The sequence below is a fragment of the Dendropsophus ebraccatus genome, chromosome 1, assembly GCF_027789765.1.
Source record: "Dendropsophus ebraccatus isolate aDenEbr1 chromosome 1, aDenEbr1.pat, whole genome shotgun sequence".
Taxonomy (NCBI): Eukaryota; Metazoa; Chordata; class Amphibia; order Anura; family Hylidae; genus Dendropsophus; species Dendropsophus ebraccatus.
The window spans coordinates 195,804,289-195,823,668 of record NC_091454.1 but is presented as its reverse complement, the minus strand read 5'-3'; the positions used below and the strand labels follow the sequence as shown (position 1 = coordinate 195,823,668).

At 41.6% G+C, this 19,380-nt stretch overlaps 1 protein-coding gene across 1 annotated transcript in view; it reads left to right on the top strand.

The window, feature by feature from the left end:
- Nucleotides 1–19,380, top strand: part of LOC138766109 (STE20-like serine/threonine-protein kinase) — a 54,967-nt gene that overhangs the window by 20,250 nt on the left and 15,337 nt on the right. The window contains exons 5-15 of the mRNA XM_069943458.1: nt 466–538; nt 861–1,055; nt 1,193–1,274; nt 2,041–2,157; nt 2,279–3,895; nt 5,091–5,260; nt 7,819–7,942; nt 8,208–8,387; nt 13,201–13,327; nt 14,412–14,536; nt 18,601–18,786. Coding sequence (XP_069799559.1) covers nt 466–538; nt 861–1,055; nt 1,193–1,274; nt 2,041–2,157; nt 2,279–3,895; nt 5,091–5,260; nt 7,819–7,942; nt 8,208–8,387; nt 13,201–13,327; nt 14,412–14,536; nt 18,601–18,786 — 2,996 coding nt within the window. The remainder of the gene's footprint in view (nt 1–465; nt 539–860; nt 1,056–1,192; nt 1,275–2,040; nt 2,158–2,278; nt 3,896–5,090; nt 5,261–7,818; nt 7,943–8,207; nt 8,388–13,200; nt 13,328–14,411; nt 14,537–18,600; nt 18,787–19,380) is intronic.

Below are 19,380 nucleotides of genomic sequence, written 5' to 3'. Positions count from 1 at the left end.
TGCCCAATACAAGTCTATGGGTTAGGAAATTCAGACCAGAGAATCCTCCAGTGGGCCCCAAGCTTTAGAACATGCACAAACACTGACTGATATGTTCGTCTCACTGGTTCTTCATTGGTGGCCCCCAGGATCATTTCCTCTGGTGGGCCCCAGTTCCCCCAGTACGACAATGCATGTGCATGTAGCCTAAGAGCCTTATTACATGGTCCAATGCACACTGTAAACTAGGGCCCATCTTGTAGATCGGCATTCCTTTACAAAGCTTGACTATCCTAAATGGAAGGCTACATAAGTGATTCCAATATCTTTTCTGTGGCCCTTTGCTTCATTTGTTCATCAGTTCAATGATGATTTTTTTAGCAAGCCAGAAAGAAGCCATAAGTTGATGAACAACTATTACACAGGCAATATGAGCTTTTATTGACCATATGTGTATTAAACTTACCCATGTCTTGCATTTATTAGCTGATTTTGGTGTCTCGGCGGTGAACAGTCAGACCCTACAACGTCGGAGCTCTTTCATTGGAACTCCTTATTGGTGAGAGAACAATATTTTCTTATTTCCTCATTATTAATAGTTATTATGGTAGTGGTAATGATTAGTGCTGAGTGGACTTGAGGAAACTGTCCAGGTTCGGCAACGTCTCTGAACTTGACTGCTCGGCAGAAATTGCCGAACCCGGACAGTGTCCTCAAGTCCACTCAAATCTAGTAAAGACAGATACACTCTGCTGGCTCAAATTTTCAATACAGCTAAAGTAAAACTCATATTATTCAGAGTAAAATATATGTAGCTCAAGAAGAATTTAGAGTTCTCCTTATTCCGAATTACAAAATACTTTCTTCCCAATTGCTTGTAGGATGGCTCCTGAAGTTGTAATGTGTGAGACCTGTAAAGACGCCCCATATGACTACAAGGCTGATGTCTGGTCTCTAGGCATTACTCTTATTGAGCTGGCTGAAACTCAACCACCGAACCACGAAATGAATCCCACTCGTGTTTTGCTCAAGATCCTCAAGTCTCAGCCACCAAATCTGAAGTATCGGTACTTGTGGTAAGTCAATTTTTCTACAATTCTATTGATTAAGCAACTAGATATTAATATCTTCCTAGATCTATACTTCAGAGCTTAGACAATTGCCATTTTTAGTTGCAATGTTACTTGTTTTCATTCTATATTTTTCTATTTAGGTCTCAAGACCTTAAAGACTTTATTGACAAGTGTTTACAAAGGAATCCCCAAGAACGATATTCAGTCAATAAGCTTCTTGAGGTTAGTTAAAGGGGTTATCGGGTTTTAGAAAATTGTATTTTAAGGGGAATTATCAGCTAGTTAGTCGAATCTAACCTGCTGATAGCCCCCTATAGTGGCGGGATGCTGAGGAGGAAGGTATGTGTCTTACCTTCCTTCTCAGTGGCGGTCCAGCCCTGTTAGTCGGGGTAAACTTCAATCCAGAGCACAGTTAGGAGCACTGCCGTGTCATCAGCTCCATTGATTATCATTAGAAGAGGCAGGGTGGGAAACGCGGCAGTGCTCCTAATGGAGCTGTAGCCCGACCTCCCTGAATTATGTCACCATCTCTGACTGCCCCCCCCCCCGCCTACATCACCATCTTTTGGTCATATACACAAATACATACAGTATATATATCTATTTAGGAAAAGTGAGCCTGCTGCACCAGTACCTGCTGCCTTGTGCTGAATGATGCAGCAGGTGCTGTAGCCTTACTGGTTCTGCAACAGTTTTGAGCAGGCGGGAGGACTGCTGGGGGAAGGGGAGTAGGGATGGAGGTCTATGGTCAGCAGCTAAGGGAAAGCAATGCATTTTGGGAATTGTAGTTCTGAGCAATTGCTTAACCAGGTAGTGCAACCGCAAAATGCAGAACTTAGACCCCCAAAACAATGCTATATGCTTCTGCTGCATGCTTTTTTTTTACTTAATGTTGGAATACTCCATTATATTAGAAAAGGCAACAACATAACACAGTCTAATAAAAAAATAGCAATTCAGCCTCCTGTATATCTCTTTTTTTATCTAGCACTCCTTTGTGTCCAAGGATGTTGATAATACTCCATTAAGAGAACTAGTGGCTGAAGTTTTGGCAGAAATTACAGAAGAAGAAGAAGTTGGGAGTCTGAAAGATTGTGACTTGATGGTAAGAAGAAAGTTTCTTCAATCTACTTTTATCCTTATAGATTCTAATAATAGTGGTGTAACGCTGTATGGTAATTCACATAGGTCAGAGCAGAAAAATTAAAACCTTGTTTTATTTTCAGAATGATGTCCAAAGTCAAGAAGCTATTCTCAGAGACACTGTAAAAACAACAGATGGCCTGCAAGACACCCAAGAAAGAAATTCTATAAAAAACACAGACCAAAAACCAGCTATGAGAGTAAAAAAAAGAACAAGCTTCTTGAAGGAAATGCGTAGACGGTCTGCTCCTTCATTGTCAAGGGAAGCCAGAGCGTCTGTCAAATGGAGGGTTGACAGTGATCACCTTGAAACGAGTAAAAGAAAACATGTCGAAAAACAGCACACACCTCCAATGGACGTTCCTGCCAACGTACAAATCTCTGGAGTACCGAGAGAAAATGAGGACAGAGCTAAGGTCATTGACTTACTTGATATGCAACATATGGATACGGGTTCAGACACTCTTTGCCATGCTAATGAAGATTTTAAAGAAAAAGCTAATATTGACCTTCAAGAGTCTCCAATATTGAACCAAGAAAATCAATGCGATATCATTACTCCTGAAAATCAATCACATGACATCTGCAAAGCCTCGGACTTATTTAGCTCTCTAGCACCTGCTCCTCAGAGGTGGAGAAGTGATGAAAATCTTAGCTCTTCAACCAGGATGTTAGCAAAGACCTGGTCAGTTCCATCGACTAGTAAGAGAAATTCCATTGTTGCTTGGAGAACATTGGGAGGAGAATTGTCCAGTGGACAGAATCACACAGAAAATAACGTCAATGAAAATCTACATCTTCCTAACAAAGATGATAAACAACCAATGCAGATTAAGTCAGGTTCTAATGAGGATGAAGGAAATAAGACTAAAGAGCAAAGAACTGTTCATCATATCAATAATGGACTCCAACACTCTTTTAGATGTTCATGGTCTGAACCTCAAAAACAGAAGCCTATTGGAATACAAAAACATCCACATTCGTTTCCACATGGAAAAAAGGCATCGGTAAAATGGGTTGCTAAAAAAGCCCAGGATGTAGCCAAAAACAAGGTATTAATGGGGCAGGAGAAGACGTCATCTTCAGAAGTAACGGTAAATCCTGCTTCTGGGGGTACAACAGAGCTTAGCCAAGGAGTTTGTCATAGTGACAAGGAGAATATACACACTAATGTGGTTGAAAAGGAAAATCTACCAATTCTAAAAGAAACTGACAGCAAGAATGATACCGACCTTTATATACAGCAATACAGCAATCACACGTCCAATGGCTACGAATATGCATACAGGCCTATCTCACCAGTTATCGGTGCCGCGAGTAATAATCATTCAGCCAGAAGATTGTTAAGACGATGGACAATAGCAAGTTCAGGAAAAGAAATAAACTTGGAATCACGGTTCGGTTCAACAGAAAAAGAGCTGAAATATGAAGTGAGAGAAAGAAAAGAACATTTAAGGACATTGCTTGATAAAGAAGAAGATAGAAAAAGATCTGATGAAGGTTTGGATGCTGACCACGCCTGTGGTGGGACGAATGAGCAAAAGGATCCTGCTCCGGAACATCGAGTCAAAAAAAAGTTAAACTTTGCCAGATGCTCTTGGAGTGTTCATCCTGCAGAAGTCAATGGTGAATCCAATATACAGAAGGAAACAACTCAAGATATGCTAGACATAACGGAGGACCTAAATTCAACTGAGGAGGTATGAAGCCTAAAAGAAAAAACACATAGCTGTTTGGCACTACCCTTTGGAAAAACAGGATGACGATATAGAGTCCTATTATAGATAGATACCCAATGATAGAGCTCAAATCTCATATAGTTTCCAATTGATATGATACTTCTAAATAACACACTAAATGAGACTTAGCATTTAAAATGCAAATAGATTCTACCCTAGAGCAGGGTCATTTGGCTGCATTACTTGCACCCAAACGTCCTTTCCCTTCCTTCAGAAATGAAACCCTGTTCTAAGCAGTAAACTTAAGCAGCTAAAGGGAGAGTGGAGCACTCTGTATATAGTAAGAAAACAAGAGGCAGCTGCCCACCCATTTATGGGTGGTAAGAGATGCAAGGAAAGCCTAGATTTACCTTTCACGGGCAGCGTGGACCCTCTAGTGGAGGCAGACTGGCTCAGCTGGTATGCAAACAGCCCAGAGTATCTCTTGTGCATACTGCAAGCCTCACCCCCACTTCTGGTGCTCTGTCTTGCTCTCCCTGCTGCTAAAGACAGAATTCCCCTAACAACAGGCAGTGGATGGCAGTTTGCAGGCAAATGAGACACCCAGTGGTGTCCTGCTTGTGCCCTTTGAATGGGACAAGATTTCTAGTCGCAATTTTATCCTTAGAGATGTATAAGGCTAGGTTCACACTGCGTTTTTACAATCCGTTTTTTTCATCGTTTTTTTTTGCAAAAAACTAATGCCTTTGTGTGCATCCGTTTTGATCCGTTTTTCGTTGACTTCCATTGTAAAAAAAAAAAAAAAAAAAAACGAATCCGTTTTTTAACGGACACAAAAGTAGTGTCAGCTACGTTTTTGTGCCCATCAAATAAAAAAAAACGGATCCGTTTTGATCAGTTTTTTTTTTACAATGGAAGTCAATAAAAAAGCGGATCAATACGGATGCACACAAATGCATGCAAAAAAACGGATGAAAAAAACGGATTGCAAAAATGCAGTGTGAACCTAGCCTAAGCTAGAGAGAAAGAAGTAACATGCTTCTCTTATACCCATCATATCCAGGATGACCCCAACCATTGCCACCAGGTGGTATGAAAAGCATTAAAGCATTCAAATTTGCAATATTTGACAATGTCTGGTACCCTGATAAATAAAAGCATCAATTCAGACTTGTCTAAATTCGATAATGTTCCTCATTGTAATCACGTTTATTAGGTGCAATGTGAAGATCCAAACTCAGACGAAAAGGACGTCTGTTCTGTGGACACCGAAAAGACAATCAGAATTACCAGGAGATTCATAGTGGATGGAAAGGAGATGCAAGTCTCCTCATGTAAACGTAAAGCTCAACCAAGCAACAGAGTTATGAAAGAACGTACGGTTAGGTAAGAATGGAATTAGAAGCCTATGTCTCCCTATGCATATGTAATGTCCCAGTACAGGGGTCACAAAGCTTTTATCGCCTGTCAGAAAGTAACTCTGTTAGGTGTCAGACCAAGAGTTGGTAGTTGTGATTTTCCGCTCCAGCCACTAGATGTCTCACTCTCCCCTGTACACAGCTGTAGTGTCAAAATTTAGCTTTGTGTTGTGTTTAGCCAATCAAGACACTCTACCCTTTCCTTTTTCTATTCTTCCTTCTTCCTGTCACACAACCTTATAAAGGTCAGAGTTACTTCCTGGTCCGGGTTCTTTTAGTGAGTCAACTTCCAGTTAGGAAAAAGAGAGGACCTGTTTTCTTCACTAGAGACTGAACCCACTAGTATGCAGTGCTATGCTTCAAAAGTGGGGTAACGGTGAGTTGGGACACCTTTGTCTATGCTGTGGATCTTCTTAGACGTCAGAACAGTCACCCCCTAGAAGAGCGACTGATCCCCTATAAGACAAAGCTGCTAAGTGCCGACGTATCTTACTGACACATGCTTGTCCACTTGGGGTAATCTTTAGTGGAGCTCGACCTAGAGACAAAGACCTAGGAACAACCTCATATGGCGGTCTCTGTGTAAGCAGAAGGAGGTCATATTCAAGGCCTACTGCAAAAATAAGCCCTAGTTACAGTCATTTTCTCTAGTGCTAGGTTATGTCACATAGAGTCATTGACGTCACAGAGCCGAAGACTGGGCATACAGTAGCTTCCAACCATACAGAATAAGTGCCCCACTACCTCGTGCCATGGCAGGGCAAAATCTGCTTTCACCCTCTTCCAAGTCCCACATCTTTCCTCCCAAGTCTGCAGATTTGGGCCGAATCTATGAATCTGCGAATAGATCTCTAACTGGTTTACTCTATAGGTAAAGGTACATATTACCCCCGTTGAGTACAATCAAGGGATTGGCCTTTTTTTCAGAGGCGTAAATAATTTAAGACCCTGTCTTATTTTTGGAGAAACACGGTATATATATATATATATAAAATAATTGTAGGCAATAGCACTAGATTGCTATAGAGAGAGCAGAGGACTTCTCTTCACATCTAAATATTTGCTCAGCGCAACAAGATATATATATATATCTTGTTGCGCTGAGCAAATATTTAGATGTGAAGAGAAGTCCTCTGCTCTCTCTATAGCAATCTAGTGCTATTGCCTACAATTATTTTTATATATTTTTATATATTAATCTTCTTTATCATTCAATAAGTAACCATTCAATATGAACAAGGCAAGAAACAACAAAAGACATTTACTGACCTTGACTGATGTAAAAGAAGATCATAAAACCCTGAAAACTATGGCCTAACTTACCCTCACCATCAGGACAGCCACTTTCTAAGTCTCCATTAACTAGAGAATACTATCTTGGAGCTCTTTGCATGATAATGTGGAACATAATTGTCTAATAATGAATAGGTGCCATGTAATACCACATTTCTCCTGCAGTGGCCACTGTGCATTCTATTTGTGGACTGTCTGGTGATCAACTAATCACCAATGGTTCTAGAAAGATTGTTCTATCTATCTATCTATCTATCTATCTATCTCCTATCTATCTCCTATCTATCTATCTATCTCCTATCTATCTATCTATCTATCTCCTATCTATCTATCTATCTATCTATCTATCTATCTATCTATCTCCTATCTATCTATCTATCTATCTATCTATCTATCTATCTATCTATCTATCTATCTATCTATCTATCTATCTCCTATAGAGTTTTTAAAGTCAGATACTTTCTTATTCCTATCCCAGCCTGTTTTAAAGCTATCCCCTAAACCCAATTTCCATTAAAAAAGACTCTTTCTCAACGGGACATTAAAGAACATTCGGTCGGATAGTGTACTTTTACTCCCCCCCTGTTGTGGCGGTGGAGAGGCGGGGGGTGGGGGGGGCGCCCTGCTGTCTTTAAGGGTGAACTTGAACTTAAAGAGAACAGATTTCACTTTCTCCATTGAATAGGCCATTCACATATAACTTAATGCTCCCGACCTCCCATGTGACCTCCCACCAAAGCTAAAATCCCGCAAAAAACGATGTTTGCTAATGAATCGACACATAGTATTTTTTTTTTATAGTGTTCCGGTCCACAAAATGGCTGACATCATTGTGTCTAAGCGACAGATGCATTTTTTAAAGGTACTTGGCATTTAAGTAGCGAAGACGTCGTCCGGATGAATATTCATGAGAATGCAGTCTATAAATTCTTTAGAAACTAATGACATCACAGATGCTTCCTTTAATGGTAACGTTTCCAGGGGAATTATTAAGCTGTATTCTCGGGGAGGGGGGGAAAAAAAAAATTGGTTTAGCCCAAAAAATGGCTGCTTCCACTGTGTGTAGGCAAGGGGTACACATTCATCACGATTAGAAGCGTCGACCTGTAGCTCTCTAGGTACGGTATGATTGCAGCTCCTCGCATGCTCTGCCAGCCTGTGGCATCTCTGCCATACTTGGCAAAGGGGATCTTAACCCAGCACATGAAATGTTCCATTTAATGTATTCTGCAGGCGCCAGGAGCTACAGCAGCTGAGAGTGCTGCAGAAGGAAGAGATGAAAGCCCAGAGCCAGCTGGAGCAGCGAATGCAAAGAGAGAGGGAGATCATGTTCCGACACATTGAACAGGAGATTATAGTAAGTGGGGTCGCAAAACAAAGCTGTACTGGAAGCTGTAGACAATGGGGTGGGCAGGAGGACCAGCACAAACTGTTGACAGACGTCTTTTTACTGGAAACTGTTCCCTATTACTTATCGATAACCGGAGAGATCTAATATGGATGGCAGGGATACATGCTTGCAATGCTAATGTCCAATGACACAGAAATTGGGAAAGGGGGGGTGGGGGGTGAGGACGCTTGACCTGCATGTATTCACACAGAGCTTTTGTGTCGGCTTTCAGAGTAAAAAGCAGTATTACGAGCGAGAGATCGAGGCCTTGGAGAGACAGATGGAACAGGCACGAGCACGGAGGGAGCAGGAGCACACCAACCGCCTGCAGCAAGATGCCCTCCGTATCAAGGCTCAGCATCAGAAAGAGAGGAACAAGAGGAAAGTGGAGTTGAGGGACAAGAGGCAAGAGGTAAAACCGGCTTTATGCGCTAAACTAAACGTATCATCTATTATATATATTATACTTAAGTGTGGTTTCGAGTCACGAGGCTTTCAGAGCCATTATCTGTCGAATCACGAATCTAGAAGTATGACAGAAATTGGCTGTCGGAAAGGGGTGTGGGTGGAGAATATCAACTTCCCAGAAGGCACCATATGGGGAGAAGAAGAAAATGTGTCAATGTATTAGAAGGATCAAATATATGAATATTAATTGTCATGTTCCAGGCTTTCCCTACGTGTTGGAAGACAAAGCTTTGGAGGGGTTGCACTGGGATTAGACGAGGGATAAATCGATGGGCCAAATTTTTGTGTCGCTATTGGGAAAACCAGAGAGGAACGTGGTGATGGTGGTGGCTAGGTTCTGCCGTACAACCATCAGGTTATGTATATGCACTAGGTACTTTAATGGGGAGAAAATTTGGCCAAATATTTGGGGCATCTACAACATATCCATTGTTAACATATAATTTGTAAATCGTGGCGTCGCTATGGAGTTGACTTTCAAGCATAAGGCTGAGATTTGTGTAGACTAATAGCATTGGTGACATCCACCACTAATGTTGGGGTATAAGTCTGGGATCGGTGTTGGTATTATCAATATTTTGAAGGTATTTGTGCCGTTCTATTGCTTTTTTCCCATATAATGCACACTTGCCATCACTATTCCAAGAGTGCCATCTGTTTCATTACTGTAACATGTGATCAGAAGCCTGACAGAAAATGACAGTGCTTAAAGGGTTTGTCCAGGGAGCAGAAGACAGCTCACTTCTGGCGATTTCACGTCTTGGAAGTGAGCCTTCTGAGATGTGGAGGGGACAGGTGCTTATCCCCATCATCTTGTGCCAGTGTGCTTTTATGTTTAACATATTTTGTTGTTGTTTTTTTTTTAATTTTTCATTTTACTATCTATATATTAGGAAATACAGTGGTACCTTGGTTTAAAAGTAACTTGGATTAAGAGCGTTTTACAAGAAGAGCTCACAGTTTTTCAAAATTGTAACTTGGATTAAGAGCATTGCATTGATTTAAGAGCTCCCAGTACTGGGTGGGCAGTGGAGTGGGGGAGGGGCATGGTCTCCATAGCATGGTCTACAGCACAGTACTTTAACCCAGGAAGTCTCCCTCACCTTCCAAATCATAGCAGATGCACTTTAGGCTGGGGATGGCATCAGGGGACAGGACTGAAGGGGTAATCTCTCCATACCTGTAAAGCATCTCTCCCCGGACAGAGAGTGCTGCTATACTGTGCCCACATATGTCCTGCTCATTCCTTCATACTCCCTGCAGTCTCTGTTAGTCCTTGTGTTTCCCATCCTCTCCATTCCTGCTATAACGTGCCTGCACTTACACTCAGCTATACACACTGCTGCTATAATGTGCCTGCACTCATACTCAGCTATACACACTGCTGCTATAATGTGCCTGCACTCACACTCAGCTATATACACTGTTGCTATAATTTGCATGCACTCAAACTCAGCCATTCACACTGCTGTATAGAGAAGTTTCTGTCACTGTCCTCCTGCACAGCTCTGTGATTCTCACTTCCTGATTGGTCCATCATGCTGAACACCACCCACCCCTTTCCGCATTGCTGTCATGTGACCACACAGACCTCTGACAGCAGCCCTGCTTCTCTATTCTAGCCTGTTGTATTACGCTACTGCATTATGGGGATCTGCAGCTACATGTTATTCAGAATAAAAATAATTATTTTTGGGGTGTGGAACCAATTGTCTGCTTTTCAATGATTTCATATTGGAAAAATTTGCTTTGGTTTTAGAGTGGATTTGGATTACAAGCACGGCCCCGGAACGAATTATGCTCGTAATCCAAGGCACCACTGCAATCCTGATATCTTGCAATTTAAATTTTGGCCACTAGGCTTAAATCTAAGCTTAGAATTCCTTTTCTTTCTGTGCTGATAAGTAGGGGGGCTGCTGGAAAGTGACCTGTCCAGTATTACAGTGATAGGTAACACCACTAAGTATCAAATTAACTTGGAGCTCTGCTTTCACTTCCCTGTAAAATAACCTTTCCACAGGTCACATAGGTCACAGAGCATGCTTACAAGGGCATCCCATTCACAGATTAGGGGCTGGAGATGTTCATTGTGGCTATGTTAATGAAGCTGGCTGTAAAGTATGTTACTAAATGTTAAAAGCAGCTCAGGCAAAATGGCAGCCCCATAATACTGTACTAAAATAAAATAAAAAACTATCAATAGAATATAGAACAATTTAAAGGGGCACTCCAGCAAAAAAAAACATTCCCTTCAAATCAACTGGTTTCAGAAGGTTACTTCTATTTAAAAAATCTTAAGTCTTTCGGTACTTATTAGCTGCTGTATGTCCTGCAGGAAGTGGTGTATTCTTTACAGTCTGACACAGTGCACTCTGCTGCCATCTCTGTCCATGTCAGGAACTGTCCAGAGTAGCAAATCCTTATAGAAAACCTCTTCTGCTCTGGACAGTTCCTAACATTGACAGAGGTGGCAGCAGAGAGCACTGTGTCAGACTGGAAAGAATACCCCACTTCCTACAGGACGTACAGCAGCTGATAATTACTGGAAGATTTAAGATTTTTAAATAGAAGTAAATTACAAATATGTATGACTTTCTGGTACAAGATTATTTAAAAAATATATATATTTTTGCTGGAGTTCACCTTTAAAAAAATAACATGTTCCAGTATCTGTATCTAATTAGTAAAAATAAATCTAGGCAATATTTTCCCTTTACTGTGTAAGAGGAAGTGGTCTGCCCTGGGTCGGCAGGCTTCCTGTGAACTGCAGGATGACAGATTCACCTATTAAATCTCTCTTGGCTGCTTACGCACCCCTCTCCGCACCAGCTCTGTCTGTATGTTGTCAGGCTGTGTCTACATGTTGCATTTGCAAAATCACAGCAAACACAAATAGCTGGAAAAACAGACTGAAGACTTTAAATCTTCATAAAACCCTTCAATCGTTATTATAGGTCAAATCACATTCGCTACATGGCAATATTTCTTTACAAAATGCATCAAAACTGTATCAATTTAACTAACCCCACCTTAGGCCCTTTAGCTGTTGCAAAACTACAATTCTCATCATGCCTGGACAACCAAAGCAAAGCTTTGGCTGTCCAGGCATGATGGGAATTGTAGTTTTGCAGCAGCTGGTGGGCCGAAGGTTCCCCATCCCTGGTTTAGATGAAAACAATGATGAGACTCTGCCCCTTCTATCTCCAAAGCCAGAGGCTTCATGGGAATTGTAGGCAGCATTAGGAAAACATTTCAGTGGATAAATACAAATGAATATGGCTGATATTTCTGTAATAAAAGCCTATGCTAAACTAAACAACAACAGATTCAACTCTTCTTTCTCTATCTGTGATAGACAGATAGATAGATAGATAGATAGATAGATAGATAGATAGATAGATAGATAGATAGGAGATAGATAGATAGGAGATAGATAGATAGATAGATAGATAGATAGATAGATAGATAGGAGAGAGATAGATAGATAGATAGATAGATAGATAGATAGATAGATAGATAGGAGATAGATAGATAGATAGATAGATAGATAGATAGATAGATGGATGGATGGATGGATGGATGGATGGATGGATGGATGGATGGATAGATAGATAGATAGATAGATAGATAGATAGATAGATAGATAGATAGATAGGAGATAGATAGATAGATAGATAGATAGATAGATAGATAGATGGATGGATGGATGGATGGATGGATCTGCTATTGATGTACAACCTGTGCTTATGTTTTTGTCTTCTATTGAACCTTTTATTGTCTTCTGTGGGGCTAAGAGGGTTGCATTGTACAGCTTGACCAGTTCCCCATACCGGTACTGATCTCCTAATGGTTGGTTATCAGGAAGGGATGACTGCATAGACTATCCAGGTATAGACATATCTGAATACATCGCCTATTAGGGCCAGTTTACACTGAGCAAACACAGCGGTATTACAATTCAGCTTTAAAGGGACAGAGCTGCAAAACCCCACACCCAAACTAGAGATAGGAGAGGTGTTGTTTTTGGAATAAGGCAGTCATGTTTTTCTAAGCCTGGACAACCCCTTTAAAACCATCGTTTGTCAGTTGATTACCGGACATAGGTGGAGATTTATGAAACATGGTGTAAAGTGAAACTGGCTCAGTTGCCCCTAGCAACCAATCAGATTCCACCTTTCATTCCTCACAGACTCTTTGGAAAATGAAAGGTGGAATCTGATTGGTTGCTAGGGGCAACTGAGCCAGTTTCACTTTACACCATGTTTGATAAATCTCCCCCATAGAACATAAACTAAAAATAAGAGTCATAAAGGGTCATAAATCTGAATCAGGGTCCGGTTAGATCATCAGAAAAGCTGAGGTGCCCTGATGGGCTTAGGATCTGATACAGTAAGGGCCGGGCCCTATTACACATGGCAATTACCGGCCTGTTTAGCCACATGTGATATGGCCCTTACCGAATCCTGAGCCCATCTGGCCATCCTCATCCTTTCCGGTGGTCTAACATGACCCTGATTCTCAAGCTCCTATTTTTAGTCTGTGTTTTATCTGTTCACTTGTAAAAAAAAAAAAAAAAAAAAACTTTCCTTTTCTGTAATGGGATCCTATTTTATTTTTGGGAAAACATAGAATCCAGATAAAAAAGGTCCCCGATAGATACACAATGAGAAGCAGATTAGGAGCTCTGCACTCGGCCCCCCATTGATCCCCGCCGTTCCCAGATACATTGAACTACTGAAAGGTTGTTCTCGTTACAGGAGAAATTCCTTGTAGAGCAACAGCAGGAGCTGAACTCGGCTTTACAGAAAGTAGTGAATGAACATAAGAAGAAGGTGATGAGCATAGAGAGAGAAAACCTCTGCAAAATCTACAGCCTCAAGAGAGGTAAGCGCCCACGAGGGAGGCTGAAGAACCTTTTGTCTGGCGGATACATATTGGATTTGATAGAATAGAAGACTGGTATTCTCCATTGATCTCCAGGAACATGGGGGGAGATTTATCAAACAGATGTATTGATTCAATAGACCAGGGATGGGGATCCTTCAGCCCTCCAGCGGTTGCAAAACTACAATTCCCATCATGCCTGGACAGCCAAAGCTTCACTTTGGCTGTCCAGGCATGATGGGAATTGTAGTTTTGCAAGAGCTGGAGGGCCGTAGGTTCCCCATCGCTGTATATGGCTACGTAAATCTACGGCCGTTGTTTTTACCTGGCCGGACATGTGCGCCTGAAACTTGTATAATTTTGCTTCCTAGCTTGTTTCTAAGCGGGCTGAAACAGGTCATTTATATGGAATTCTGCGCCCAGCCCATTGAACTACACAGAACATTTTTAATTTCAAAATCAAGTTTAATTTGGCTGAAATAATTATTCTGTGCGCAGCCGCATTGAAATCCACGGCCGTAGTTGGAACATTACTGGCCGTTACTTATGATCGTATTTGCGATAGTTTTTTCTTCGCTATTTCTTCGCTATTACGTTCGTATCTACTGTGAATGACCAAACGACGTCTTATTCAATGCGAACGATTTGCGAACGTTTTGCGAACAAGCAACGATAAAAATAGGTCCAGGTCTTATAAAGCGATCAACGATTTCTCGTTCGGTCGTTAATCGTTAACTGCATTTCAACCGAACGATTATCGTTTGGATTCGAACGATTTAACGATAATCTGAACGATAATCGTTCGGTGGAATAAGCTGGATATAGAGTCTAATACAGCAATGGGGAACCTTCGGCCCTCCAGCTGTTGCAAAACTACAATTCCCATCATGCCTGGACAGCCAAAGCGAAGGGCCGAAGGTTTCGCATCGCTGGTCTAATAGGCTTATTGAAGTCAATACATCTGTTAACATCTAAACAATCCTTATAGCAAGGGATCCACAGTTTTAGCACATTCCATTTTTTTTCTCTGTTTTTATTGTATTTTTATAGGCTTAACCTAAAAAAAAAAATATTTTCTTTGCAGCTCGTGAGTCTGTGATTCTCAAGCTCGAAGAGCGGCATCTACAGGAGAAATATCAACTTTTCCGACATCAGGTGATAGAACAATACGCCCTGCAGAAGCATCAGCTGCGCAAAAGGCACGAGAAGGTAAAAATTCATTATTGCTCATGGGCTGATGGAACTGACTGCTGCTGCCCAATGTTGTCCTGATGCCAGGAGGGCACGATTTATCTACAGGCTTATGCGCTCACAGTTTAACCCCATAACATACCACTGCATTGTGTTTTGTTTCTTTTTTCTTGCTAATTTTTTAGAACTCTTTGAGAAGAAAAAAAAATTCTGAACATTATACAGATTTGTAAATGACTTATATTTAATAAACTAAGGTCTTCCAGTACTTATCAGCTGTTGTATGTCCTGCATGAAGTGGTGTATTCTTTCCAGTCTAACACAGTGCTCTCTGATGCCACCTCTGTCCGTTTTAGGAACAGTCCAAAGCAGGAGAGGTTGTCTATGTGGATTTGCTACTGCTCTGGACAGTTCCTGACATGGGCAGAGGTGGCAGCAGAGAGCACTGTGTCTTTGGAGAAAACACCACTTCTTGCAGGATATACAGCAGCTGATAAGTACAGAATTTTTTAAAATAGTAATTTTACATTTCTGTATCTGAAACCAGTTCTTTCGCAAACATTTATTTTCCTATGGAGTGCCCCTTTAATAAAATATAGTTTATAGGGAAACAGGTTGGTTCATCTTACTTTGGACATTTTTTTTAAATAAACCTCATTGAAATTTATTTTATGGTTTGTTTGTTTTTTTACCTCCCAATAGGGCGTTTTAAACATATTTGTTTCCGATTAGGTTCTTGGTTCCCAATTAAGTATATAGATTCTTTAGTTCCCACTACAATGGAAACCCAAGGGGTCAAACAGCTGGGATCAGAGTTATCTCTTATTCCAACCATTGCAGCTGGATGTTTGCGATATATTACAGCTGGCATATACAGCTCCTGTGCCAGTCCTCGATTTACAGCATTGTACAGGGAGTTTTAATTGTCTGTGTCATAGGTGAATGGTGTGGTGCTGGCAGGATTGACAACCATCTAGAAGTTCCTGGATAGTCGGTTATAATAAGGAGCTTTTTTTCAGTGTTTTTGGGGAAAGAAATAGACACATTGATGAGATTGTTGGCTCTTTAGCGGGTCGTTGTGATAGTAAATGCTGGTGATTATATTTTATCAGTATATTGAGCTATGAGCTATACTTTATAATTTTTTTTATTTATTATGGTTTTTCCAACTTGCCTGTAAAAACTATTGGCTGACCCTGATTTTTTGCATAAATCATCCAGAAAAAAAAAATTCTGGTTGTCAACCCTTTGTGTTACAAGGTGCAAATTGGCATCAATTAGCAATTTTTTGCTGATCTGTGGCCTGCTTGCCAAATGGGTGGAGCTTAGCACAGGGGGTGTGTTGTTTTGCATGAAAGGAGCATGGCAGCCTCCGTGTGCTAAATTTACTTGCCATTTGTAATAGCTCCAAACTGGCAGTGATTTCTGACACTGTCACACAGGCAGTCTCAGGTGCGCCTCGATTTATAAAGAGATGTACACCTCTCGATAAATCCAATGCAGTAGTACACTGGTTTGGGTTTATTTAAAGGGGTACTCTGTATTTTTATTTAATCAACTGTTGCCAGAAACTTACACAGATTTGTTAAAAATCTCAAGTCTTCCAGTACTTATCAGCTGCTGTATCTCCTGCAGGAAGTGGTGTATTCTTTCCAGTCTGACACAGTGCTCTTTGCTGCCACCTCTGTCTGTGTCGGGAACTGTCCAAAGTAGGAGAGGATTCTATGGGGATTTGCTACCGCTCTGGACAGTTCTTGACACAGACAGAGGTGGCAGCAGAGAGCACTGTGTCAGACTGGAAAGAATACATCGCTTTCTGTAGGACATACAGCAGCTGATAAATATAGGAAGACTTGAAAAATTTACAAACCCATGTAACTTTCTTATATCCTTCAGGCTGATAATAACTGTGGGCAACTTTTACTTGTGTTTGATTTTATCATTCATTTTTGGATTTAAAAGGAAGCTATCAAATTACAAATTATTAAATTATAAAAATCATAGTTTAGAGGTGAGCTAAGAACAGGGGGAAAGTCGAGGAGGAGAGCCCTCCTCCAGCTTCTCCCGCCATGCTGGGCTTGATTGACAGGTCTCCCACAATTAAGGAGAGACCTGTCACCAGAACGTTTCAGAGTTAATGACAGAGAACCTGTTCATGTTTCATGCTGCCCAGTGTTGATGTGTGGAAAGGTTTCACAGGACTAGCTGAAGAAAATGACAGTAATTACCTAGCAGGTAACTCCTCCTTTGCCAACCAGCATTAAACTCTTTGATTGTTGTAAATGTCACCTGTATCCTGCTCAGTATCAGACAGGCAGCTCATAGAACCTTAAAGGGCATGTATGGCCCAGATTTTTTTTTTACTGGTTAGAGGCAGATACTGAAACATTCTTTTTTTTTTTTAAATCTGTTTCTATTTCCAGATTGTAGTTTTTTTTATTTTATTTTAGTACAGTTTAGCGCCATCTTAACTGATTTGTTTTATCAGCAGTTGGTGTTTTACAGTAAGAGCCTTATTCCACGGAACGATTATCGTCCGTATTCGGCCGTTACAGCCAATAATCGTCCCGTGAAATAGAAGGCAACGATCAGCCGACATCGTTCATGTCGGCTGATCGTTGCAGTCATTTGTTCTTCAACATGTAGCAGCGATCTGCTGTCGTCACTCCGTCCGCCAGCAGCTGCTATATGCTATGGGCTGCCAGGACGATCTAGCGATCACCCGGGCAGCTCCCCCCCCCCCCCCTCCGGATTCCCCTGCTCACTGCCGATGCGTGGAATAGCGGTGGCAGCAACGAGCGGGCAACAAGGAGCAAACGAGTGCTGAAAGGGTTCTTTGCTACTCCAGCCGGCCCGTGAAATAGCCTCATGGACAGAGACACAATGAACATCTCCAGACCCTATTCTTTGTATTGGACACATTTGTAAGCATGCTCTGTGACCTATGCAGAGGTCATTCTACAGGGGGAAAGGCGGAGATTTTTTACCTTTTTATCTACTACTGTCACTTTTACTGTAATTCTGTACAGATTACTTTACAGCAGCCTCCTAGATAGCCCCCTCTGTGAAGTCCCCTCTTTAGTAGATGGCCCCCTTTCTAGGCCCCCTTTAGTAGATGGCCGCTGTATAGGTCCCCCTTTAGTAGATAGCCCCCTCTGTAGTCACTCTTTAGTAGAGAACCCCCTCTATAGTCCCCCATATAGTAGATAGCCCCCCGCACTGTAGTCCCCCCTTTTAGTAGATGGCCCCCATGATGACAATAAATATAAAAAAAAAAACTCCCACTTATTCCCCGCCTGCTGTTCCTCTCTAGGTGCAGCTCTCTTCTCCTGTCTTCCCTCATAGGCAGTGTGTGTTACAGACACTGTCATTGCTCTATTGTGTTTGTGTCCTGGATTCCTGGGACACTCCGATCCTTTGGTGGGGCAGTGACAAGATCACTTTCCCGGGGTCTGAGGCAGCTGCCTGAACCGCTAACATTATGATGACTCCTGGTGGTATCTTACAAAAAAAAAAAAGAAATTCCCAGCAAAAAAAAGAGATCCAAATTTTATAGTTTCTCTGATTTTACAGTGAAGAATCCCTCTCAACGTAATTTACTTCAATTTAAAATCTAAAGTCTCCAGTACTTATCAACTGTTGTATGTCCTGCAGGAAGTGGTGTATTCTTTCCAGTCTGAGACAGTGCTCTCTGCTGCCACCTCTGTCCATGTCAGGAACTGTCCAGAGCAGGAGAGGTTTTCTATGGGGTCTTGCTACTGCTCTGGACAGTTCCTGACATGGACAGAGGTGGCAGCAGAGAGCACTGTGTCAGACTGGAAAGAATACACCACTTCCTGCAGGACATAGAGCAGCTGATAAGTACTGGAAGACTAGAATTTTTTAAATAGAAGTAAAGTAAAAGTTTTTACAACTTTCTGACAGCAGTTGATATAATAGAAAAAGATTCTTGTCGGTGTACCCCTTTAGCGTGATTACACTATTGCCAATATTCCGATATCCTATTGTTTTTCAAGGTTGAACATTAGAAGTCACACATCCTACAGGGGGCAGAATATTAACTGTATTTACACCCAACCCAGGAAATGGAGCGTCTCAAACACTATCAGGGGATCTTGTTGGAAGAGTTGAAGAGTCAGCAGCTGCAAGAAAAAGTACGTAGTCAAAAGGCACAGCGTGCAGAAGCAAGAAACCGCCAGACAATGTTCAAAGAGCGACTGAAAAACCAAGGACTGAGTGCTTCAGTACAGAAAGAGCGGAACAAACAGGTGAATAGCGCAGAATACTGCTTTTGTTGAGTAGTTCATAAATTCTATTCCTATTCATATTCTATTTATGGGAAAGGTGGGTGAACTCTGCAGTTGTCGTCATCCCGCTTACCTCGACTCCCAGGTGGTAGATCTGCTTGGATACACAGTGAAATATGGCATGCTACTAGAGATGAGCGAACTTTATGAAAGTTCCTTTTTGTATGAACTCGCACAATCAGCATTTGAATCCTATTGTGCCTGAAAAACATGGATACAGCCAGTGTCGGACTGGGGTATCTGGGGCCCACCAGAGGAAATGATCCTGGGGGCCCCACCAATGAAGAAAGAGTGAGAAAAGACATGTCAATCAGTGTTGGTGCAGGTCCTAAAGCTGGTGGCCCACCGGAGGATTCTCCGGGGCTCCGGTGGGCCAGTCCGGCACTGGATACAGCCTGTGGTTGTATCTTTATTTTCCAGGCAGTCCTTAGGCTGCATCCACAATGCCACCTTTTTGACGCATTTTTCAGCAGTGTTCTTTGCAGGTGATTTCTAACGATCAGTTCTTAATGTGCTCAGCTCTACTACCTGCTATGATGATCCCTCAGGGTTATA